At 45.9% G+C, this 24,970-nt stretch overlaps 1 protein-coding gene and 1 long non-coding RNA gene across 2 annotated transcripts; one reads left to right on the top strand and one right to left on the bottom strand.

The window, feature by feature from the left end:
- The first annotated feature begins 1,112 nt into the window (after positions 1–1,112).
- On the top strand, positions 1,113–24,259 carry zgc:109986 (uncharacterized protein LOC553566 homolog). The gene is made up of 8 exons (XM_034195303.1): positions 1,113–1,266; positions 1,401–1,522; positions 15,225–15,363; positions 16,487–16,608; positions 18,617–18,727; positions 23,205–23,311; positions 23,393–23,483; positions 23,862–24,259. Exons 1-8 carry the CDS (start codon positions 1,170–1,172, stop codon positions 23,973–23,975), a joined length of 903 nt encoding a protein of 300 aa, XP_034051194.1. The 5' UTR covers positions 1,113–1,169; the 3' UTR covers positions 23,976–24,259.
- LOC117532070 lies at positions 15,451–18,622 on the bottom strand. Its single transcript, XR_004566777.1, has 2 exons — positions 18,033–18,622; positions 15,451–15,621 (listed from the first exon to the last, which is right to left on the bottom strand). It is a non-coding gene; the product is annotated as an uncharacterized LOC117532070 (long non-coding RNA).
- Positions 24,260–24,970: the final 711 nt, after the last annotated feature.

The following is a 24,970-nucleotide window of genomic DNA, read 5'->3' as shown; positions in this document are numbered from 1 at the left end:
GTCTGTTAGTGAAGTTTAGGGCTAGCGGCCAGTGATCACTTTAGTATTTTCTCTGCCTTCCTGTCAATTTACTGCTGATGAATTATACCTTAGGTGTAAGTTTTACAGCTGACTGATCCTGTTCTTTTTCTCTCTGTCCGAGGCACGGATAGTGGGATGGCTAATGAAAACAGGGTGCCAGACTGTCCGTGGCATGCCATGCCTGAAGCTGGTGCTGCACACTGCAGTCTGCATTTGGAATGGACACTGCTGCGGGAACAGGATCACTGATGGCATGAGGACTGCTAGATGACCCCTGCCTGTGGCATAACCACCTGTGTGGTCTTCTCCTCAAATACATGTTCTTTTGTTATCATGACAAGTTTCGTTTTTTTTTTTTGATTTCCTGTTTTCTGTTTCTTCACCTTTGTAAAGCTTTGTAAAAACCTTGTAACAGTTAGTATGGCCTAAGCAGTGGGTTACCCCTCTGGGCCTGGTCTGCTTGAGGTTTCTTCCTCAGAGGGAGTTTTTCTTCACCACTGTTGCCTGTGTTCTTGCTCTGGGGGTTAGTAAGGTTAGACCTGACTTGTGTGAAGTGCCTTGGGGTAACTTTGTTGTGATTTGGCACTATATAAAATGTAATAAATTGATGAAAATAATGAATGCACTGTGTGATCCTATGACAAGGATAAAAATGGTATTTTCTATGCATTTACATTTTGAAATTATTTAGTTTTTTGTAGAGAAGGGAAACAACATAATAGTTCCATATATAGCTCAACTTTCTTTCACAACATTATTCACAATTATTCACTGACTCACACACTGATTTGTTTTCTGACTCATTCATTGACTGATTCACTGACTGTCATGGAAAATTAGCCTAAACAGACGGAAACGTTGCCACTCTGGCAACACGGAACAGCTTAATTTTATAAAGGTCGTTTGAACGTGATGGGAGAAAAAAAGATCGATTTATCTAATAAATGACTCCTCCCCCACCCCACTCACATACAATTCCAAAAAATAAATCGATATAACTATTAAAATTATTCTCAAATAAAGCGGTAGTTGTGAGGTTCGTCTCCGTTCGTGGCTCCACCTTAAAATCCGAACGCGCTGCTGGAGTCCGAGCGGAAACGAACGCCACGTTTTGTTGCTGTTTTTTGTTTTTAATTTTTAAATTTGTAATGGAGTTTAATGAAGCTAAATCAGAGCTGAAGCAGTTACTGAGGAGAGTGGCTCCGTGTGAGCTCCACAAACTGATGGACTGGATCAGAAACTCTGGTAGTTAAAACTGCAAAGTCACTGATTATTATTTATTGTGTTTAAAACAGAAATATTCACTGTCTTTATTCACCGTTAGCTCGACGCAGAATGTGACTCACAGCTTCATGATGTTGATTTAATGTGTGTTACAGATGAGCTGGAGGACCTGCTGGAGGACAACAGCAGGGTGATGCTGCAGAGCATCGCCGACCACCTGAGAGCTCTCCTCCCTCTGGAGGCCACGTTACCCACCGAGACCACTGCGAACCTCAAGGTACTGCAACAGCAAGACTGCACACACTAACAGACACGTCTTGTGGACTTCGGTAAGCAATTCTCAAAAAAACTGACAAGTGAGGGAAGCCACCAAGACACCCAGACAGTTCTGAGAGTGTTATAGGCTTCTGGGCCCTCATTAATTAACCGTTCATACACACAGATTTGTGTGTAAGCCATGTGTACAGACATTTCTACTAACTAGTACTGAGGAGTGTGTGTAAATATACACAAAGCTCTGACCGTCCTACGCACAGCATCTAGTGGTAGAACTTGGAAACTGCAACCTGAAAGCATTGCTACTGTAGCAGTATGAATGAGCTTAATTATCTTCAGCTGGTGGTTGGATTTCAGTCAGTCAGTGTGGAGGTGTGTTCTCATAAAAGGGGGCGGAGAGTGCTCTTCTCTCGCTTGTGGAGGTTGTGGTGTTGACTCCTCGGCTTGTCCAGTATTGGCTGGGACCGACGGAGTGTTACATGTTCATGATGGAAAGGAGTGAGCTCTGCAGGTGCCACTGCTGTTTTGCCCAGAGTCGAGTCTGTTGCTCTGCTCTGATGTCTGCTGCTACCTGCCTGGATGTGTAGTCAGCCTGGAGATTAGGTTCACTTGCCTGCTGGAGTTGGTGGTGTGATGGTGCCCTCTGGTGTTCAGAGTGGACACCTGCAGATGGGGAATGTTGATTTATGCTGAATACATGAAGAGTTCAGATGCAAAACCCAGTATCTCCAAAACCATAAATTTTTAGTTGACGCCAACATCTACTTGGCTGTCAGGGGGACCATCAGTGTGCAAAATTTGAACCAACTGTTTTCATGTTATTGATGAAAATCTGTGCATTTCCGCATAGGGTTTCCTTTAAATCTCCATTTTCAACTGCATTTTTCTCCATTTGAAAAAAAAGGACTTACTGGGTTTTGCATCTGAACACTTCACATGGACATTTGTGGTTTTATAATTGTTGTTTTTTTGTGTGTGTGTGTTTTTTTTAATATAATAAACCAGTTTCAGTAAGTTGTTTTGTAAGTGAACCTCCTACTCTGCCTCGTTTGCAATGAACCTGTGTGCCAAACATTGGAGTTAATTTGATTGGTGAGAAATTCCCAGGGTGGTGTCAGAAGTCCGACTTATCATGTTCATTATTTCTACTTGTCATGTGATTAAGAGAACTCATCGGCTTTGCCACACTACCATCACAGTCTCATCAATATATAGTACGTTCTTTATTTCTTTGAATCATAATCAGTTATTACATCTAGTTACAGATGTAATAATTAAATAATTAAACAGCACCTCAGTCTCCACCTGCTGCTACAAGGCAGGAATTAAATAGTTTTCCTCTGGCAATTTTATATTAAAAACTGTCCCACATTATTTCTTTTGCTCAAGTTTTAGTAGAAGAGATTTTTATCTTTATAAAGACAGCTGCGTGGTGACGTCACAGAAGTGTAAATGATTCTGGGACAAAGGTAACAATAATTGTCTACTTATTCTGTTCATTGGGAAGTTTCATGCTGATTCTTGTGGTGAGCTTGTTAAAGCTTCTTCATGTCCATAAGTGATTGTGATGTATAAATTTAGACGCACCAAGAGATACCATGAATGGTTGTTCAGAATGTTTGGGTTTGGTTGTTTGGGTTACTTTCGACTTGTCAACAGCTCACACTTACTGATATGTGTCGGACTGGAATACACCTGTTTGATAAATACAAATTACTTTTTAATTCCCCGTTGGCCAAAGGCCCAAAGGGGATTACGTTGTGGTGATTTCTGTTTGTCTGTCAGTCCCAAAAAGGATGTTAAGTGTTCTGAAATAAGATAATCCTTTAATAAGCTCCTCTCGTCTTTAGGAGGAATTATGTGAAACTTGGTACAAGCCCTTGAAGCCCTATGAAGCCCTACTGGAAGTTGTTGCAGGTCCTTAAGTGGCTGCTTGAGGGTGGCTCCAAATGCGAGCTGGTTCCCATTCAGCTTCATGTTAATGTCCAAATTTAGAGCAGAAACATGCAGCCTGGAACAAAAACGATGTTGGTCTTCATTGGGGGGGTGTAAGGTTTTTTTCTAATCTCTTAGTTTAAGACTTTTTGTCCCTTGAAGTTATATATAATTTGGGGAATAGTCACTTTGAGTGACAGCAGCTGAGCAGTGTTCCACCTCTCATAGCTTTCGTAACTCAGTGTCCACTCAGTGTGGCCACTAGCTATTATGGAGGTTGTGTCTGTTTTGTTCAGAGGATTTAATTACAAATACCTGGAATACTATGGATGTTCTATGATGAAATATCCTAAAAGATTATTTAACACATACTTGCTGCAATATTCACAATGAGTGAAACTCGTCGTATTTAATGTTGTATGTTAACAGTGTTAACACTTTTAGTAGCATGATCTGTTAATTCCTGATTTCTGAGAAAATAAGTGGCTCATAACTTTTAATGTCCACACCAAAGCAAATCGTTAGGAGAAACACTGCACGGTCCCCAAAAATATGATTTAATAAACACCTGAAGCCAGGTTATGTTATGGTTCAGACTATGGACCCAAATGCAGGGAGCTGGACACAGAGAGGATACAAAAGGAGGATATATTTATTTACAATAAATAAAATGCTGCACTGGGTGCCTGCAGTATGGAGAGTGGCCTGCACCCTAGTGGTGAAATGAAGGAGCTGCAGTATCCCAAGCCAGTCTTGAAGGAGTGTCAAGAAAGTCTGGAACAGGTGGGATGCTCGCCTCTGCAAGCAGGAACTAAGGAAGAAGACACAGGGTTAGTGAAATGCACTTGCAATGCTGGAGCCTCAAACAGTCACAGTTCATAAAAGGGTTAACACAGGTTGTTTCAGAGTTTCTTAAGAAAAACAGTTCAGTGTTAAGCAATTGTTCACAGCTCATAAGCTGTATCCAAAGGTCAGAGGTCAAGTGCTGTGCATTGAAGTGCAGCGCCAATTAAGCAGGACTTGATACAACTGGGCTCTTCAATTGTTTGATATCAGAGTTCATGCAGTTCTTAAACAGAGTTCTTGGAATAGTTCTTTATCATAGTACAGTCACAAACAGGAACATGTGAGAACGGGATCTCACTGAGACGAAGGAGAACTTAACTGGCATTTGTCGAGACGCGCTCCACGCTGGGAGCCGAGGAGTTCCCAAAGTGACGTTGTGGTGCAGGTAGTTAGTGCCTGGGTCCAGGTCCACTTGGGAGCCGTACTGAAATCATCTGGAACATCAGGAAATGACAGTTCGCTCTAATGCAGGAATTAGAGGGGGAAGCCAACATTACCTGAGCTTAAGCTGCGGAAAGCTTTGACATCTTGACCACACAGCTGGAAGACGCGGTCAAGGTCACAAGGCAGCAATCAGGTTTGGTCCTCCAGGTATCTGTCTGGATCATAGAAAATCAGGTAAAATAATTGTGGCAGTCAGTAACGGTTACTTTTTTAGACCAAGCAGAGGGAAAAAAATATGGACTCACTCAATTCTGAGGAATAAATTATGGAATCACCCTGTAAATTTTCATCCCCAAAACTAACACCTGCATCAGATCAGATCTGCTTGTTAGTCTGCATCTAAAAAGGAGTGATCACACCTTGGAGAGCTGTTGCACCAAGTGGACTGACATGAATCATGGCTCCAACACGAGAGATGTCAGTCGAAACAAAGGAGAGGATTATCAAACTCTTAAAAGAGGGTAAATCATCACGCAATGTTGCAAAAGATGTTGGTTGTTCACAGTCAGCTGTGTCTAAACTCTGGACCAAATACAAACAACATGGGAAGGTTGTTAAAGGCAAACATACTGGTAGACCAAGGAAGACATCAGAGCGTCAAGACAGAAAACTTAAAGCAATATGTCTCAAAAATATGGGGCTGCATGTCAGGTAAAGGCACTGGGGAGATGGCTGTTATTACATCATCAATAAATGCACAAGTTTACGTTGATATTTTGGACACTTTTCTTATCCCATCAATTGAAAGGATGTTTGGGGATGATGAAATCATTTTTCAAGATGATAATGCATCTTGCCATAGAGCAAAAACTGTGAAAACATTCCTTGCAAAAAGAAAAGACACATAGGGTCAATGTCATGGCCTGCAAATAGTCCGGATCTTAATCCAATTGAAAATCTTTGGTGGAAGTTGAAGAAAATGGTCCATGACAAGGCTCCAACCTGCAAAGCTGATCTGGCAACAGCAATCAGAGAAAGTTGGAGCCAGATTGATGAAGAGTACTGTTTCTTACTAATTAAGTCCATGCCTCAGAGACTGCAAGCTGTTAGAAAAGCCAGAGGTGGTGCAACAAAATACTAGTGATGTGTTGGAGCGTTCTTTTGTTTTTCATGATTCCATAATTTTTTTCCTCAGAATTGAGTGAGTCCATATTTTTTTCCTCTGCTTGGTCTAAAAAAGTAACCGTTACTGACTGCCACAATTTTTTTTTCCTGATTTCTTTTAGTGTTTCTTAAAGCCAGAAAGTTGCCATTTGAAATGACTTTAGTTTTGTGTCACGTCTGTGATCTGCTTTTTTTCTACTAAATTAAACAACTGAATGAACATCCTCCGAGGCCGGTGATTCCATAATTTTTGCCAGGGGTTGTAGTACCTCAATCAGTTACTCATATGATCCAGGTGAGAATAAAAACTTAGGACGCCATCTGGTGGGGATCAGAACACATAACATGAGTTAAACACAGAGTTCAGACCAGAGTCCAGGGGAGATCCTGACAGGTTAACTGTTATCTTACATGGTTCAGACTCGAAGATGGGGGCGTGTTCCTACTTCTTTCGTCGTACACTGAGGCACCCATGCTCCACTCCTTTATGTATTAATCAGTTCATTGTGAATCAGAATCAGTGCTGCTGCTATTTCATGTTTTATTTGCAGTCCACTGAAGAGTATAAGTCAGTGTTGTGAGTTTGGTTAGTAGAGAAGCTTGAATCTTCGACTGGACTGGGAGGCTTGACGCGAGGACGTTTCGCTTCAAATCACAGAAGCTTCCTCAGCTAAAATTCTTGCTCTGGTGGTCTGACTTCTGTCTTGACTTCTGTCTTCTTCTCTACAAGAGTCAAGACAGAAGTCAGACTACCAGAGCAAGAATTTTAGCTGAGGAAGCTTCTGTGATTTGAAGCGAAACGTCCTCGCGTCAAGCCTCCCAGTCCAGTCGAAGATTCAAGCTTCTCTACTATGGAAACCACCTGGACAACTGAGAGCCTACACAGAAACAAAGTGTTGTGAGTTGTATTGTGAAACATACGGAGTTTGTGTTTGCGTGTGTTATCTGAATTTGCTGTAGGTACATTATCGAACAAGATTGTTGCATGCGCTGTAGGTTGTTTGTTTTGTTGAGTGGGCCGCTGAAGAGGAGGTACTGCTGGCCCACCACCACCAGAGGGCGCCCTGCCTGGAGTGCGGGCTCCAGGCACCAGAGGGCGCTGCCGCCTCACAGGAGCAGCCAGGGTGACAGCTGTCACCCATCACTTGAGACAGCTGACAGCAATCATCAGAGGGGTATATCAGCAGGACGGCATCTCCACCTCATTGCCGAGATATCGTTTCTACCGAGGAGGTAACGTATCCAGCCGACTATATCAACCTTGAATACTTTTTGCCTTTATACAGAGAGAGAGAAGAGCAGCAGGAGACAGTGTTGGATAAGTACTCACACTCCTGCACTGCAGTGTTTACTTGACGAGAGGGGGAGGTGGTGTTACCACCGTCCGTGTTGCTGGGTGCAGCGCACCCACCTCTGACTGTTTTTGTTCCTCGCCAGCAGTACCAGATCCGACAAGCGGAGGCAGTGGTCACCTGGGAGTTCGGGACTTGGCGGCTCCAGTATTCCCGGGGTTCGGTGGCGGTGGAAATCGAGTGGTTCCGGTTCGACTTGGACAGACGTCTCCTACCTTCGATCCTGCCCACACGACACCATTGGAATTCGGCTTGTTCCCGAAATTGTTATCTGTTGTGTTTGTTGTGCGAGTTTCACAACAGTAAAGCTTTGTTATTTGACTTACTCCATTGTCCGTTCATTTGTGCCCCCTGTTGTGGGTCCGTGTTCCTACACTTTCACAACAGGATATCTCAGCCAGCGTCATGGATCCCGAGGGGCGTCAACCGGCTGTTGAACGGCCAATGGAAGAACAGGGCGCACAGGCGTCCGCAGGAGGGGTGATCGGTGAGTTGCAGCGGATCCTCACCGCTTTCACGACTCGGTTGGATTTGATGACCGAGCAGAACGTCCTCCTGAACCGCAGGGTGGAGGCTCTCGCCACGCAGGTGGAAGCGCGCCCTCCGGGCGCCGCTGCGGCTCTCCCTCCCGTCGACCCTGTGCGTAACAGTGACGTTCCACTGGTCGTTCAGCGACCCCTCCCACCTTCCCCTGAAGCATACATAAGCCCCCCAGAGCCGTACGGAGGCTGTGTGGAGACGTGCGCAGATTTCCTTATGCAGTGTTCGCTCGTCTTCGCACAGCGTCCCGTCATGTACGCGACCGACGCTAGCAAAGTAGCTTATGTGATAAATCTGCTTCGTGGTGAGGCACGCGCTTGGGCTACAGCGCTCTGGGAGCAAAATTCACGGCTCCTTCAGACATATGATGGGTTTGTGAGGGAGTTCAGAACAGTGTTCGATCACCCTAATAGAGGAGAGACCGCTTCAGCCGTGCTGCTGTCAATGAGACAGGGGCGCCGGAGCGCAGCTGCCTATGCAGTCGACTTCCGCATCGCGGCTGCGAGGTCCGGCTGGAATAGCACTGCCCTCCGCGCCGCCTTTGTAAAGGGACTGTCGTTGGTCCTCAAGGAGCACCTGGTGGCTAAGGACGAACCGCGGGATTTAGATGGGCTCATCGATCTTGTCATACGATTAGACAATCGGTTAGAAGAGCGCCGTCGGGAACGAGACGAAGGGCGTGGCCGGGCACGCGTCGTCCCTCTCCCTTCCGGTTCCGACCGCGTTCCGCCCTCCCCACGCTCCACGGCCCCTGCGCTCCGTGCGGTTACAGCCCCCCCTGCTGACGAAGCTATGGACACGAGTAGGGCAACATTTAGGCCACCGGTTACACAAAGGAGGCTGGCCCACGGGGCGTGTTTTGTTTGTGGCTCGATTGAGCATCAATTAAGAGACTGCCCCGAGCGGTTAAACACCAACGCCCGCCCCTAGAAACTGGGCTAGGGGTGGGCCGAGACATTCACGTGGGACACACCCACATCGCCACACGACTCCCAGTTACCATCCTGTATGAGGATTTAACCCTGAAAGCCCCAGCACTGGTGGACACGGGCTCAGAAGGGAATTTGCTAGACAGCAAATGGGCCAGGGAGATAGGGTTCCCTCTGGTGGCGCTTACCTCGCCTGTGCAGGTACGGGCGCTAGATGGCTCCCTACTCCCTCCAATCACTCACAAGACACCACCAGTAACTCTGGTGGTGTCGGGGAATCACCGGGAGGAGATCGAGTTTTTTGTGACTCCGACCACCTCCCGTGTGATTTTAGGGTTCCCTTGGATGTTGAAACACAATCCCCGGATCGATTGGCCGTCCGGGGTAGTGGTTCAGTGGAGCGAGACCTGCCATCGGGTATGTTTAGGTTCCTCGGTTCCTCCCGGTTCCCAGGCCAGGGAGGAGGTCAGAGCCCCGCCCAATCTAGGGACGGTTCCGGTGCAGTACCATGACCTTGCGGAGGTGTTTAGCAAGGATCTGGCGCTCACCCTTCCCCCGCACCGCCCGTATGATTGTGCCATTGATTTGGTTCCAGGTGTTGAGTTCCCGTCCAGTAGGCTGTACAACCTCTCACGACCTGAACGCGAATCAATGGAGACCTACATCCGGGACTCTTTGGCTGCCGGGTTGATCCGGAATTCCACCTCCCCGATGGGTGCGGGTTTCTTTTTTGTGGGGAAAAAGGATGGCGGATTACGTCCATGCATCGATTACAGGGGGCTGAACGAAATCACGGTTCGTAACCGATACCCCTTACCCTTGTTGGATTCGGTGTTCACGCCCCTGCATGGAGCTAAGATATTCACCAAGCTTGATCTTAGGAATGCGTATCACCTGGTTCGGATCCGGAAGGGAGACGAGTGGAAGACAGCATTTAACACCCCGTTAGGTCATTTTGAGTACCTGGTCATGCCGTTCGGTCTCACAAAACGCTCCCGCGACGTTCCAAGCATTGGTTAATGATGTCTTGCGGGACTTCCTGCACCGATTCGTCTTCGTATATCTTGACGACATACTCATCTTTTCTCCGGATCCTGAGACCCATGTTCGACATGTACGTCAGGTCCTGCAGCGGTTATTGGAGAACCGGCTGTTTGTTAAGGGCGAGAAGTGTGAGTTTCACCGCACCTCTTTGTCCTTCCTGGGGTTCATCATCTCCCCCAACTCCGTCGCTCCTGATCCGGCCAAGGTTGCGGCGGTGAGAGACTGGCCCCAACCCACAAGCCGTAGGAAGCTGCAACAGTTCCTCGGCTTTGCTAATTTCTACAAGAGGTTCATTAAGGGCTACAGTCAGGTAGTTAGCCCCCTGACAGCCCTGACCTCACCAAAAGTCCCCTTCACCTGGTCGGATCGTTGCGATGCCGCGTTCAAGGAGTTGAAACGGCGCTTCTCGTCTGCACCCGTTCTGGTGCAGCCCGATCCTAGTCGCCAGTTAGTGGTTGAAGTGGACGCCTTGGACTCAGGGATAGGAGCCGTGCTGTCCCAGAGCGGGAAGACCGATAAGGTCCTTCATCCGTGTGCCTATTTTTCCCGCAGGTTGACCCCGGCCGAACGGAACTATGACGTCGGCAATTGAGAGCTCCTTGCGGTGAAAGAGGCTCTTGAAGAGTGGAGACATCTGTTGGAGGGAACGTCTGTGCCATTCACGGTTTTCACTGACCACCGGAACCTGGAGTATATCAGGACCGCCAAGCGGCTGAATCCCAGGCAAGCCCGCTGGTCACTGTTCTTCGGCCGTTTTGACTTCCGCATCACCTACCGTCCCGGGACCAAGAACCAGAGATCGGATGCCTTGTCCCGGGTACACGAAGACGAAGTCAAAACGGAGTTGTCGGATCCACCGGAACCCATCATCCCGGAGTCCACTATCGTGGCCACCCTCACCTGGGACGTAGAGAGAACCGTCCGGGAGGCCCTGGCACGAAGCCCGGACCCCGGGACTGGACCGAAGAACAGACTTTACGTCCCACCAGAAGCCAGGGCTGCAGTCCTGGACTTCTGTCACGGCTCTAAGCTCTCCTGTCATCCAGGGGTGCGAAGAACCGTGGCAGTTGTCCGGCAGCGCTTCTGGTGGGCGTCCCTGGAGGCCGACGTCCGGGATTATATCCAGGCCTGTACCACCTGCGCCAGGGGCAAGGCCGACCATCGCAAGGCTCCGGGACTGCTACAGCCGCTGCCCGTGCCTCATCGCCCCTGGTCCCACATCGGCCTGGATTTTGTCACGGGCCTCCCGCCGTCCCAGGGAAACACCGTCATCCTCACGATAGTGGACCGATTCTCCAAGGCGGCCCACTTCGTGGCCCTCCCGAAGCTCCCAACAGCCCAGGAGACGGCAGACCTCCTGGTCCACCACGTCGTCCGGCTGCATGGGATTCCATCAGACATAGTCTCCGATCGCGGTCCCCAGTTCTCCTCGCATGTCTGGAGGAGCTTCTGCCGGGAACTGGGGGCCACGGTCAGTCTCTCGTCCGGATACCACCCCCAAACCAATGGGCAAGCAGAGCGGGCCAATCAACAGATGGAGCAGACCCTGCGCTGCGTGACAGCCGCGCACCCGGCGGCCTGGAGTACCCATCTGGCCTGGATCGAGTATGCCCACAACAGCCAAGTGTCGTCAGCCACCGGCCTCTCCCCCTTTGAGGTGTGTTTGGGGTATCAGCCCCCGTTGTTTCCGGTGGTTGAGGGAGAGGTCGGTGTGCCCTCGGTCCAGGCCCACCTACGGAAGTGCCGTCGGGTGTGGCGTGCCGCCCGCTCTGCTTTGCTGAAGGCCCGGATGAGGACAAAGGCCCATGCAGACCGTCGGCGAACCCCGGCCCCTACGTATCGTCCCGGGCAGGAAGTGTGGTTGTCCACCAAGGACATCCCACTACAAGTGGCCTCCCCGAAATTGTAAGATAGATACATAGGTCCTTTCAAGATCCTCAAGGTCATCAATCCCGCCGAGGCTTCAGCTTCCGGCCTCACTGCGGATCCATCCAGTGTTCCACGTGTCGAAGATCAAGCCCCATCACACCTCGCCCCTATGTACACCAGGTCCGGCACCACCTCCTGCCCGGATCATCGATGGCGAGCTGGCTTGGACTGTGCGCCGGCTTTTGGATGTCCGACGGATGGGCCGGGGCTTTCAATATCTGGTGGACTGGGAGGGGTACGGTCCCGAAGAACGCTCCTGGGTGAAGAGGAGCTTCATCCTGGACCCGGCCCTCCTGGCCGACTTCTACCGCCGCCACCCGGACAAGCCCGGTCGAGCGCCAGGAGGCGCCCGTTGAGGGGGGGGGTCCTGTTGTGTGGGCCGCTGAAGAGGAGGTACTGCTGGCCCACCACCACCAGAGGGCGCCCTGCCTGGAGTGCGGGCTCCAGGCACCAGAGGGCGCTGCCGCCTCACAGGAGCAGCCAGGGTGACAGCTGTCACCCATCACCTGAGACAGCTGACAGCAATCATCAGAGGGGTATATCAGCAGGACGGCATCTCCACCTCATTGCCGAGATATCGTTTCTACCGAGGAGGTAACGTATCCAGCCGACTATATCAACCTTGAATACTTTTTGCCTTTATACAGAGAGAGAGAAGAGCAGCAGGAGACAGTGTTGGATAAGTACTCACACTCCTGCACTTCAGTGTTTACTTGACGAGAGGGGGAGGTGGTGTTACCACCGTCCGTGTTGCTGGGTGCAGCGCACCCACCTCTGACTGTTTTTGTTCCTCGCCAGCAGTACCAGATCCGACAAGCGGAGGCAGTGGTCACCTGGGAGTTCGGGACTTGGCGGCTCCAGTATTCCCGGGGTTCGGTGGCGGTGGAAATCGAGTGGTTCCGGTTCGACTTGGACAGACGTCTCCTACCTTCGAGCCTGCCCACACGACACCATTGGAATTCGGCTTGTTCCCGAAATTGTTATCTGTTGTGTTTGTTGTGCGAGTTTCACAACAGTAAAGCTTTGTTATTTGACTTACTCCATTGTCCGTTCATTTGCGCCCCCTATTGTGGGTCCGTGTTCCTACACTTTCACAACATGTTTTGTGTTTTTGCAAGCATTTTTCGATTGCAAGACTGCTTATGATACAACTAACTGTTGCAGATACAGGTATTTTTGAGTATTTGTCACCCTGACATCGGAGTGAATGTGAGGCATTATTGTAAAGCGCTTTGAGCGTCTGATGCAGATGGAAAGCGCTATATATATATATATAAATGCAGTCCATTTATTGTTTGGTAATATACATAATATTATATTGTTCAACTTGGGCCCCTTTTACCAGAGTTACGGCCCATGATTAAAAAATCTAGACTCAGCCAGTTTCATGAGTGGGCACCTGCATTTGGAAATCAACTATCACATACCTTGAAATGTTATCAGAATGTAGCAAACTGCTGCATTTGCCAGCTGTGGATATTGTGCGCTCAGAGCATTCTTGTTGTACTTACACTTGTACTAAGTTTTGTTGATAAGAATTTAGAACCTTTTTCTATGCAAAGTTTGATAAACGAGGGCCCAGGAGCTGTTCGAAAAGAGACTAAAAGTGACTCTGATTTGAGTTCCGAGAAGACATGACGGCCCAGCTGGACATTATTCCAAAGAGGATTTCCAGAAATGCTTCTGTAAATGGCAAAACCCCTGGCAGGAGTGTGTGTGAGACACTAGGGAGTCTGAGGAATCACAGGAGTGTTGTGTTTGAATTTCAATTTTTCAATTTATTTCATTTATATAGCGCCAGATCGCAACAGAGTTGCCTCAAGGTGTTTCACACAGTAAGGTCTAACCTTACTAACTCCCAGAGCAACAGCGGTAAGAAAAAAAACTCCCTCTGAGGAAGAAACCTCAAGCAGACCAGACTCAAAGGGGTGACCCTGTGCTTGGACCATGATACAGACACAAATTACAGAACAATTCACAAAACTAATATACAGGAAATGTTGCTGGTGCACAGGATAGGAGGGTCTCAGAAACAGACACCACACCCATCTCTGGATGGAGCTGCAGCTGTGTGATGAGGATGGTCCAGGTTGAACAGAAAGAATCTCTCCTTCTTCCAGAAGGACATGTTGTCCTCATCTTCATGCTGGTTGTCCTGAACTTTGTCCAAGCTCCTGGGTATAGTCCTCTCAAACCAAACCTGCTGCAGAAGCACATACAGGCTGCAGGTTTCCACCAAGAAACCCACATAGAAGGAGAATCTGGTTCCCAGGACCTTCATGCTGGACCAGGAGTCCCGCTTTCAGTCGTTTAACCCGGCAGGTGCAGAGGTGTCACTCGCAAACATAGTGGCCGCCCACGACAAACATGAACGTCACGTTCTGCCAGCGTTCAGCATCACCTCACAGCCTTATTTTCAAAATAATAACAGCCGAAATGCACTTAAAAAAGGCTCGTACGGTGGAAACAGAAAGTATATTTTCCTGTTCTCTGAACTTTTGGTACACTGACTGCCCGCAGTTTCTGACGTGGCGAGCGGTACAGGATGAACTTTTGGCCCCGCTGGTGTTAGCTAAGTGGAAGTGTTTGGTCAGGAAAGCCTGAATCTGTGGAGCAGAATGAGCGCTTGTGGGACTTCCAGACTCGGTTGCTTCTGCTGCGCTATCAGCTGCTTCAACACGAATTTCTTTGATACTGTCCGCATGCCAAAATCCTGTCAAAAAAGAACCTTTGCTAATCTCCACGTCTTCTGCAAGTTCTTGTTTGGTGACATGATGGTCATCCATGACTAAAGTCCATATTTCCATATTCTGTCCATCACGTGATCATTTTGGCTTGTTGATGGCCTCAACTCATTCGGTCGTGTTAAACGGAGGCTCAAGTACATGTCTGAACCCCTTGGCTTGGTGCACATGTGTTATGTGTGCTGCAGACTAGAAAAAAAAAATCATGCATGTGCAAGAAGATTCTCTTCACCTCGCCACCAAATGACACCTCGCATGCTGCACTTGTTTCCATCAGATAAAATAATGTCAGATACTCTTTGCATGCACCTTGTATGCATTACCTAGTTATATTTTGGGGGTAAAAAAAAATCTTGTGTGGACGGCCCAATTATCACCAAATATGGTATGTGTATGGTGTGTTAGCTATATTGACCCAGATGTCATTGAGGTCACTGGTGCAACATTTCTAAAAAATCTTGAGAGCAGTAACTTCTTTCCTAATCGAATGATTGCCACCAAACTTGGTGTGTGTGTGTGTGTGTGTGTTAGACACAGTGAACCCTAGAAGCCTATTCATTTTGGGGTCAAAGATCAAAATCACTGAATTGTACTTTGTAAAAGTGTCACTTCACAATGTTAAGCTCGTCAGTATTTGCTCCTGGTGTCATGTGAGTGCAGACTCACACAGACAGCAGAGTTGGAGGTAATTATTCTCTGTTGCCAAATAATGTGGTTTCAAAAACCAAAAATTTCTGTTTTACACTGTCTGCTGCAGGAGGAGCTTCACTGAGATGACTGGTAATGTAACAGGTTGATGATGATGATGATGAGATGAAGGTGATGCTCTTCCTCAGATGCAGCAGCGGTCGCGGCCCACGGTGCACGTGGATGGTTTCCTGTACGATGACGAGCAGGTGGACTCTCTGTGTGAGGCGGGAGCGATGAGTCGAAGCTACTGTCTGAACTGTGGCTCCTACAGGACAGCACCTTTAGGTGGGCGTGGCTCAGTCAGCACTTCCTCCTTTTCTTCACCCTGAAAACTTTCCTTTTTCTCATAATCATCCACATTTTTGTCTCCAGTTTCTTCTTTCTGTACATTTAGTCTTGACTTATTTGATCTATTTTGTCGGCCGTCTTTTATCTTTTCTCCTCGTCACCATCCCGACTTCAGCTCTTAGGATTTTCCTCCAAACAAAGATGTGATTTATCTCCAACACATGAATGATCTGGTGCGGTTTTAGAATTCCAACTCTAGAATGGACACAAACACATGAGAATGTAACAAAATGAGATAAAAGTTACAATGCAGGCAACTAAAATTGTCCTGTCCTGGGATGGACTGGTGTCCCATCCAGGGGGAGTCTTAGACTCTCGTCCAGTGATGAATGAATGAATTTATTCAGCGCACACAGACTCAAAATTGCAAAGAAAACTCATAAAGGAAACTATTTAACAACGTACCCATGCACCTGAAAGGGTGTAGGCAAAAGCTTTTAAATGCTTCCCCCTTAACCAAAAAAAGAGAGGTGGGGGGGAGTATACATATATCCAAGATAACAAATATAAATGAATCAGTGAAGTAAAACTTCAAAACAAACAGCAGTGCACCATGAACAAACCCAAAAACAAAACAAAATCAATTAATCTAATTAATCAATGATAAGCACCAGTGGCCCTCAGGACCTGTGTAGGACCTGAAAAACATTAGGGTCCTTTCTTTGCCCTAAACCAGGGCCGTGTGTCTGGATCTGGACTTGGACCTTGGGTGCCTGACTGGCTCTTCACTGCCCCTAGTGGCTGGATTGTGTCTAACGTCTTTGATGGACCACATTAATGTTGAAAGCAGCTTAGTTTTGCTGGTGTATCCCATAGATGTGGCCTTTGCCCCTTGGACAAGGTCCTTAATCCCCACGTTGCTCCTGGTGTGCAGCTGAGCTTCTTGCATGCAGCACGCTGACAGAGATGGGGGGGGGGGGGGGCTTAGCTCTGTTAGCCCATCTGTACGAGCCGCCCCTGGTTATTAAGATGCTATTTGTCAAAATGCTAGGGTGTGTATATTGTGGCTGTACATAAGGAAATGTAACTGTCTTTTTTTTCTTCTTCTCTACTCCTGCAGACTTCATCTCTCACTCATTTTCCATCTCTGAGCTTCAGTTTCTCTTCCAGAATGTTCTTCCAGACCTGACTGGACGAAGGCTGCTTGATGTCGGCTCCAGACTGGGAGCTGTGCTGTACGGGGTTAGGATGCAGAGCTCACACAGGAAGAGTGCATTTTGTCCACACACGATCAAGGGAACCACTTAGAAAGAAAAAAAACTCCAAACACAAAATGATGGGCTGCTGTGGGGAACCTGTCACATCAGCATTCACAGCTTCATTCTTCAGTCGGACTAGAGAAGGATTGGAAAACAGCTCAGATCTAGGCTAGGCTTTCCCAAGTGCCTTCTGGCAAACTGCAGCTGGAATTTCACATGTTCTTTTCCTGAAAATCTTCCTCTATTCCACTTCATCGTGAAGCTGTAGAACTGCGGACGTACGTTACATTAGCCACAGTGTCTCCAACCACAGAAGCTTCTGACTCCTTCAGAGTTTTGGTGTGTGTCTTGATGGCTTCCCTCACTGTTCTCCTTCTTGCATGACCACTCAGGGTCTGAGACCTGCCTCCTCCAGACAGATTTAAGGTCGAGTCCCACACAGTTTGTGTTCCTCAATGATTGGTGTAAATGAAGCTGCAGACATATTCAGTGACTTGGAAATGTTTGTGTTCCTCCCTGGAGCTGTCTGGAGAAAACTGGCTGTAAAAGTGATGATTTTAATCCTAGTATTTAAAATAAATTGTCCATGTCCTGACATCCTTTTGTGGAATGTGTTGCAGGCCTGAAATGCAGGAATGGATGAGTATGAACAAGTGAAGTTCACCTCTCTGCTTCGTGCTGTCTGCAGTGAAATAGAAGTTAGTCAATGTAAGAATCATCATAATCATCCCAACTTTTTCTGATTTGGGGTTTTGCATCAGTCATTAAAGAAATGTCAACTGTCTGGACCAGGCAGTTCACAGAAACTGAGTGAAGGAGGAAACTATTGAGGGGAGCCTCTACGAGGACACCCCAACACCTCTGGACTTATGGGTTCTGTGTTTGACTGGAGAAACTGTACAACTTCTGACTGGGCTGTCACAGGTCCTACACCTTCATCGTGGAGTGGAACGGAGGAGGATTTTTCACGACTGCAAGTTGTGCTTGTTAAGATCAATCTGTCCATACGGCAAAACCTTCTGGATCCTAAAAATCAAGAAAATTTTAATTGTTATACATTAATACTGGGAACTCAAAGGTCTGCCTGCCAAAAATCGTGCATTTCTGACATTTGTATTTATTTTTTTAAATTGAAATATGGTTTTAAAGTAGGAAATGTTCCCACCAGATGGAGGTAAAAGCTGCTGAAATGTGCAGCAAAGTCTTAAATGTTTATCCATTAGAGAAGTTTTGGCAAAAATATGACTTTACAGTTATGTCATTGCCCTTGTAGGCAGCTTACTTGTCTTTAAAGATGTGAAATTTCATCAGCTGTTTGCTAGAAGGCACATGGGAGACTCGAGCCTAGACTTGTTCTGGTTAATCTTGTTCACATTCTTTTGCATAGCAGTCCAACATTAAAGCTACCTTGTGTAGGGTTTAGTGACGTCTAGTGGTGAAGTTGCAGATTGCTTTATATTGTCATCTGTCACATTTTCACTTCTTTCATCAGGAGGATTCATGTTGCCAGGCCCACTCTTCTGATAAGTAACATGTGATCCTCCACTAAAGAGAAATCAGAGATTTTAAATGTTTTTTTTTTGCACAAGTAACCAGGAGACGGCGTTTGGAGGAGCAGCCACTCAGGCCTCCTCTTTTTTCTTAGGTGCTCTGGTCTCAGTGCAAAATACGAAAGGTGGAGTAAATATGTCCCTTTTGGCCTACTGTATCCACATGGTGGCGTCCCTGAGGGGTCGTGCTCCCAAATGGATATGAAGTCTCAGTTCTAAACTCATGAAAACCTGTTGATTGGTTGTTGCACTAATGAAGGCTCTATTAATGCTCATAAATGGGCCTGAATCCTACAGATTGTAGCTTTAAGACTCCCTGCAGTGGGCACACAGAGCAGGATTGTTCTTCTTCTTTGGTGTGTGTGTGTGTGTGTGTGTGTGTGTGTGTGTGTGTGTGTGTGTGTGTGTGTGTGTGTGTGTGTGTGTGTGTGTGTGTGTTAGGGTTACGTGTACAGCTCGGCCTCTCAGCTGCTCGGACTGGAGGTCAGCGAGGAGTTTGTCCGGCTGCAGAACAGTGTGGTGGAGAAGTACCGGCTGTATGACAGAGTCCAGGTTTGTCTTTTTAATTCCGCTAACATCCAGCCGTCTCCTGTTTTTGCTGACATTTTCATCTAACCCATTTTTTTCATTCAATGATTCCTTTGATGTCTTCTGTCATTCTTAAATACTGATTAATGAGCTGTGATTCTTGCCTTTGAGTGTTGATCTGTGGTGCTGATCACTGAACTTTGATCACGATCACTTATGTCTTTAATCCTGATTGCTGAACACTGATACTTGGCTTTGATCCTGATTGCCTACCTGTGGTCTTGATCTTTGTTCCTGATTACTCCTCTTTGGTGAAAATCTGTGATCCTGATCGTTGATCCTTATCACTCATCTGAAATCGCTGACCTTTGATCCCGATCACTCTTTTGTTTTGTATCTTTATCACTGATCTTTGAACCTCACCGATCAGGTTATGGTTTCATTACCTTTGTTTGATCCTGATAACAGGATTAAAGGGAATCGGGATCTAGTGACTGATCATACCTATGTTCTTTGATCTGTTTTTCAGAACTTAGATCCTGATCCATACTGTTAATTTAAATCTTTTAGTTTAGTCTATACTTCACTAAATATAATTAGCTATCTTAGCTAATTATAGGCCAATCTCCAACCTTCCTTTTCTCTCAAAAATTCTTGAAAGGGTAGTTGTAAAACAGCTAACTGATCATCTGCAGAGGAATGGTCTATTTGAAGAGTTTCAGTCAGGTTTTAGAATTCATCATAGTACAGAAACAGCATTAGTGAAGGTTACAAATGATCTTCTTATGGCCTCAAACAGTGGACTCATCTCTGTGCTTGTTCTGTTAGACCTCAGTGCTGCTTTTGATACTGTTGACCATAAAATTTTATTACAGAGATTAGAGCATGCCATAGGTATTAAAGGCACTGCGCTGCGGTGGTTTGAATCATATTTATCTAATAGATTACAGTTTGTTCATGTAAATGGGGAATCTTCTTCACAGACTAAGGTTAATTATGGAGTTCCACAAGGTTCTGTGCTAGGACCAATTTTATTCACTTTATACATGCTTCCCTTAGGCAGTATTATTAGATGGCATTGCTTAAATTTTCATTGTTACGCAGATGATACCCAGCTTTATCTATCCATGAAGCCAGAGGACACACACCAATTAGATAAACTGCAGGATTGTCTTTCAGACATAAAGACATGGATGACCTCTAATTTCCTGCTTTTAAATTCAGATAAAACTGAAGTTATTGTACTTGGTCCCACAAATCTTAGAAACATGATGTCTAACCAGATCCTTACTCTGGATGGCATTACCCTCACCTCCAGTAATACTGTGAGAAATCTTGGAGTCATTTTTGATCAGGATATGTCCTTCAATGCGCATATTAAACAAATATGTAGGACTGCTTTTTTGCTAAAATTAGAAAGGTCTTGTCTCAGAGTGATGCTGAAAAACTAATTCATGCATTTATTTCCTCTAGGCTGGACTATTGTAATTCATTATTATCAGGTTGTCCTAAAAGTTCCCTGAAAAGCCTTCAGTTAATTCAAAATGCTGCAGCTAGAGTACTGACGGGGACTAGAAGGAGAGAGCATATCTCACCCATATTGGCCTCTCTTCATTGGCTTCCTGTTAATTCCAGAATAGAATTTAAAATTCTTCTTCTTACTTATAAGGTTTTGAATAATCAGGTCCCATCTTATCTTAGGGACCTCATAGTACCATATCACCCCAATAGAGCGCTTCGCTCTCAGACTGCAGGCTTACTTGTAGTTCCTAGGGTTTGTAAGAGTAGAATGGGAGGCAGAGCCTTCAGCTTTCAGGCTCCTCTCCTGTGGAACCAGCTCCCAATTCAGATCAGGGAGACAGACACCCTCTCTACTTTTAAGATTAGGCTTAAAACTTTCCTTTTTGCTAAAGCTTATAGTTAGGGCTGGATCAGGTGACCCTGAACCATCCCTTAGTTATGCTGCTATAGACTTAGACTGCTGGGGGGTTCCCATGATGCACTGTTTCTTTCTCTTTTTGCTCTGTATGCACCACTCTGCATTTAATCATTAGTGATTGATCTCTGCTCCCCTCCACAGCATGTCTTTTTCCTGGTTCTCTCCCTCAGCCCCAACCAGTCCCAGCAGAAGACTGCCCCTCCCTGAGCCTGGTTCTGCTGGAGGTTTCTTCCTGTTAAAAGGGAGTTTTTCCTTCCCACTGTAGCCAAGTGCTTGCTCACAGGGAGTCGTTTTGACCGTTGGGGTTTTACATGATTATTGTGTGGCCTTTGCCTTACAGTATAAGGCGCCTTGGGGCAACTGTTTGTTGTGATTTGGCGCTATATAAATAAAATTGATTTGATTTAAATTAGTTACATTGTTATGTTATCTTACATCTTTTTAAGTCACTTTCCTTTGACTAATAATCAAAGGTAAACTGTAACGGTTCCAGTACACCTGGGGAACCACACTGATGAGAAGTTTAACAAGTCTTTACTGGCAGCTGATGGACGTTTGACAGTAAAAACTGGCAGGAACAGTCCTCCCTTCAAGGGTCAGGGACCATGTGGAACCATGCTGGTGCAGTAGTTGTGGGCACGTGTGAACATTTGGTGTGCAGTAAGACAGTCTGAAAGGTAACAGTGTCCTTGAGGGTAGCAGCAGTTGTATAAAGCAAATGAACAGGCAGAGGGTTGGTACAGAGGTGTCAAACATACCAGGTAGACAGTTTGGTAATTGGCAGGCTAGGCTTGCAGTGGTATGGGTCAGCAACAGGTGGTCAAACTCAGAGAGACAACGGGAGAAAGCAGGCATCCGAGTACGTCTGGCACTGGAGTGAGGGCAGAGCACTGGTTGGCTACGAAGACTGACGCAATGAAGGCGGAAATCAGCGGGTACATCAAACAGGAAGCTCAAGTGCCCTTGAACAGGAAATAAAGCTAATGGAAGCAAACAAGGAACAGACATATCAGAATAAAGGCACCACAGACCAGTAAACACAATACTAGGGCAAACATTCAGAGAAAAATAATAAATAAATAAAAAAAAACACAGGAGAAAACAGTAACCAAGAAAGTAGAACAGAGATGTGGCCTAAAATTTAAATCATGGCCGGATATGTCTTTGTGAGCATCTTGATCCTTTGATTTAATCTATGTCTTAGTCAAAAGTCAAGCTTTCCACCTGATTTCATTGAAATGGTTTTTTGAGATAATCTGCTGAAAAACACACAGAAAGACAGACGAACAACAGTTAGTTCAACTTCTGTGTGATATCATTTATTTATACAGTGATAAATAACAACAACCGTATACATACGGAGTCCAGTGGTCCCAAATACCAACCGCTTTTAAGATATCCAGATGGCGAAGAGCAGAGTTCCAGCAAATGGACCATAATTAGTGAGTTAGAGGTCAATGCAAGACCAATCACAAGGTCCTATGTTTGACAATAAAATAACCTCTTGATAAAGATGAATGCGGTTCCACCTCCTGCACTGTGAATGTGTGAAGTCTGGTGATTCTAGTTTTGGCCACCAGGGGGCTGACTCTGAAACTTCATGTTACATAATGTTTGTGATCAAACTCCTGACTAAATTATATAGTACCTTGCTACGACCTTGGACAAGTTTGCGGGCTTGGGTGTCAGGTTGGGGTCAGTATTGCTCTGGATGGACTTCTCACTGTCGTATCTCAACAGTGCTTTGGAGTGAAGTATTCGTGTTCACATCGTGGGTAGATGGTGCTTGGTAGTTTGTTTTTTTCTCTCTACCCACAAACCACCTGGATGTGTTGATGATGATGATGATAATAATACTAAGCATATTTATCAAGCTCCACTGTTACTGTCCGCCTTGTAGTGCGTTGGCTCTGCTGATCATATGTGGCAGCCATAAGTAAAAGTAAATTGTCCATAAGTTCAGGGACACAACTGTAGCTTGATTTTTGCCTCTCAGTCCATCTTTTCACCAAAACTTAATTTCTGAAATCAATAAACAGTCGAGACCTTATGACAGACACACTTGAGCAGCTTTTGTCACCATCTAGTGGGTGATGTGAACATTTCAGGGCTTCTGTACATTTCCTACTTGAAACACCAAATCTCCCCCCCCCAAAAAAGTCATTTATAAATGTTAGAAATGCATGTTTTTTTTTTTGCAGTCAGAGCATTGCCCCCCCCCCCCCCCCCGTGTTAATGTATTTTGATTTTCAGTTTTATGGTTCTTGAGTTTTAGGACGTGGAAGGTTTTGCCGTACTGTGGGATGGAAGGATGGAAAGACGGCAAATTCTCTTGACAAACACAACTTAAAGTTGTGAATAAATGTGTTTTCATGACATGTTTCATTTCTTTGATCACTCTATCTCAAAACTTCTGCAAAACCTTTAACAGCAGTTGCCTCAGTGGCTGGTTGTCAAACGGAAGTTGCTGGTCCGTTGTTGACGTGTTTATGATGTGGTGTTTTGCTTTTGTTCTGTTGACGTGTGCTGGTTTTAACTGAACATGAACCTCTTGTCCTTCAGGTTCTTCATGCTGATGTTTGTACGCAGGCAGTTCTTCTGCAGAACACGGATGTTCTGGTCATGAACAATGTCTTTGAGTACTTCCTGGAGCCCAGCGAGCAGATCAAGTGAGGACTTGCATCTCACACACACACACCAACACCTGCACAGACACAGAGTTATATGTGTGTGTTTTGTATCTTGTGCAGAGCCTGGAGGTTCATCATGCAGGAGTTCAGGAAGAAAGGAGCTCTGCTGGTGACGGTTCCAAGCCTGCAGGAGAGTCTGAGTGCTCTGAAGGTAAAACACACTCTGAGAATCTGGGTCAGGTTGTGGAAACCACCAGCTTCAATACTTTAGTTGGTGAGGAAAAGTCCACTGACCTGATCTTTGTGGAATCAATGGATCCCCTGATTGTGAGGAGTCACAGTCTCTGGGTTTTGTAGTTCTCCTGAAGCAGGTTCAGGTTCTCAGTGGCCTCCTCCGCTGGGCCAGTCAGGTGTGCAACCAGAAGGAGCTCATCAGTTTGTGGTAGAACATGGACAGTGTGTAGGTCAGGTGGTCCTCGAGAACCGGTTTGAGGGCCACTGAAGACATCTCAAACTGTGTCCACATTGCAGTGCTACTTCCAAAAACCTGTTTAAAAGATAAGTGTAAACCATATTCTCTGTCCTGCAGGAGGCACTACAGCCCGGTTGGGTGGAGGAACTTCCTGTGGACTATGATGTCAACCTGAGAAGAGACATGGACCTTGAAGCACTGAGACAGATCCACCTGTACAGGATCATGTGACCAAAGACAGATCCACCTGTACAGGGTCGTGTGAACTTTTTCAGAACTGCTCTGGTCCCCACATTCCTGAAAAACCAGTGTTCTAAGAAAAAGAGGGTTTGGGACCAGGGTGCAGATGAACCTGGTCCTGGTACTGTTCATCATGGTTGCAAAGATCTGATGGAGCTGTTGTGGACAGATTCAGAGAGGTGTGAGGTTCACTGATTGCAAAAAAAAAAAAAAAAAAAAAAAAAAAAAAAAGTGAAAAAAAATATTAAAAGGGAAAAAAACAAAACTCAATAAACCAGCAATGGAACATGGACACTGAACTGCGGTTTTTCAAAGTGTTTCTTGCACATATTTGTAATTATGGGGCTGTAATCAAATTGAAATTGCATGCTTTCAATTTTTCATGCGATTAAATTGGTTGTGTGTTTGTTTGTTTTTTCATTTTGTTATGAAACCATGAAAGAAAACAATATCTTGATTGGTGATGTCATAATACAATCTGCAGCCTCACCACAAGATGGCACTAAATCCTACACCCAGTGGCTTTAATGAAATGGGAAAAAAAATTTTTTTGTTGGGAAATGAACATTTGGAAAATTAAATTCCAGTTTTCTGTTGACACAAATGGAAAACCAATATGTAGAAATCAAATCTTGCTTTAGTTTTAGCCGAGTGAACACTTTTTCAAAAAGGTCAGTTACCGTTATCATCCTCGTTTGAAAATAGGTTCAATTTAACTACAGTTGCATTTACTATATGTACACTAATTAATGCTTGATGGACACTTGATCATTTCCAACTTACTGTCTTGGACTTTATTTACATCAGTCATTAAGAAATACAAACAGTGCTGTGTGATAAATCTGTCTGGAGGAGGCAGTGAGGGAAGCCACCAAGACGACACATCTGATGGGGTTACACTGAGGGGAGCCACCAAGACAACCATGACACCTCTGATGGCGTTACAGTGAGGGGAGCCACAAAAACAACCATAACACCTTTGATGA

The sequence above is a fragment of the Thalassophryne amazonica genome, chromosome 19 (assembly GCF_902500255.1).
Source record: "Thalassophryne amazonica chromosome 19, fThaAma1.1, whole genome shotgun sequence".
Lineage (NCBI taxonomy): Eukaryota > Metazoa > Chordata > Actinopteri > Batrachoidiformes > Batrachoididae > Thalassophryne > Thalassophryne amazonica.
The sequence above is the reverse complement of the archived record's forward strand: the minus strand, read 5'-3'. Positions and strand labels throughout refer to the sequence as shown.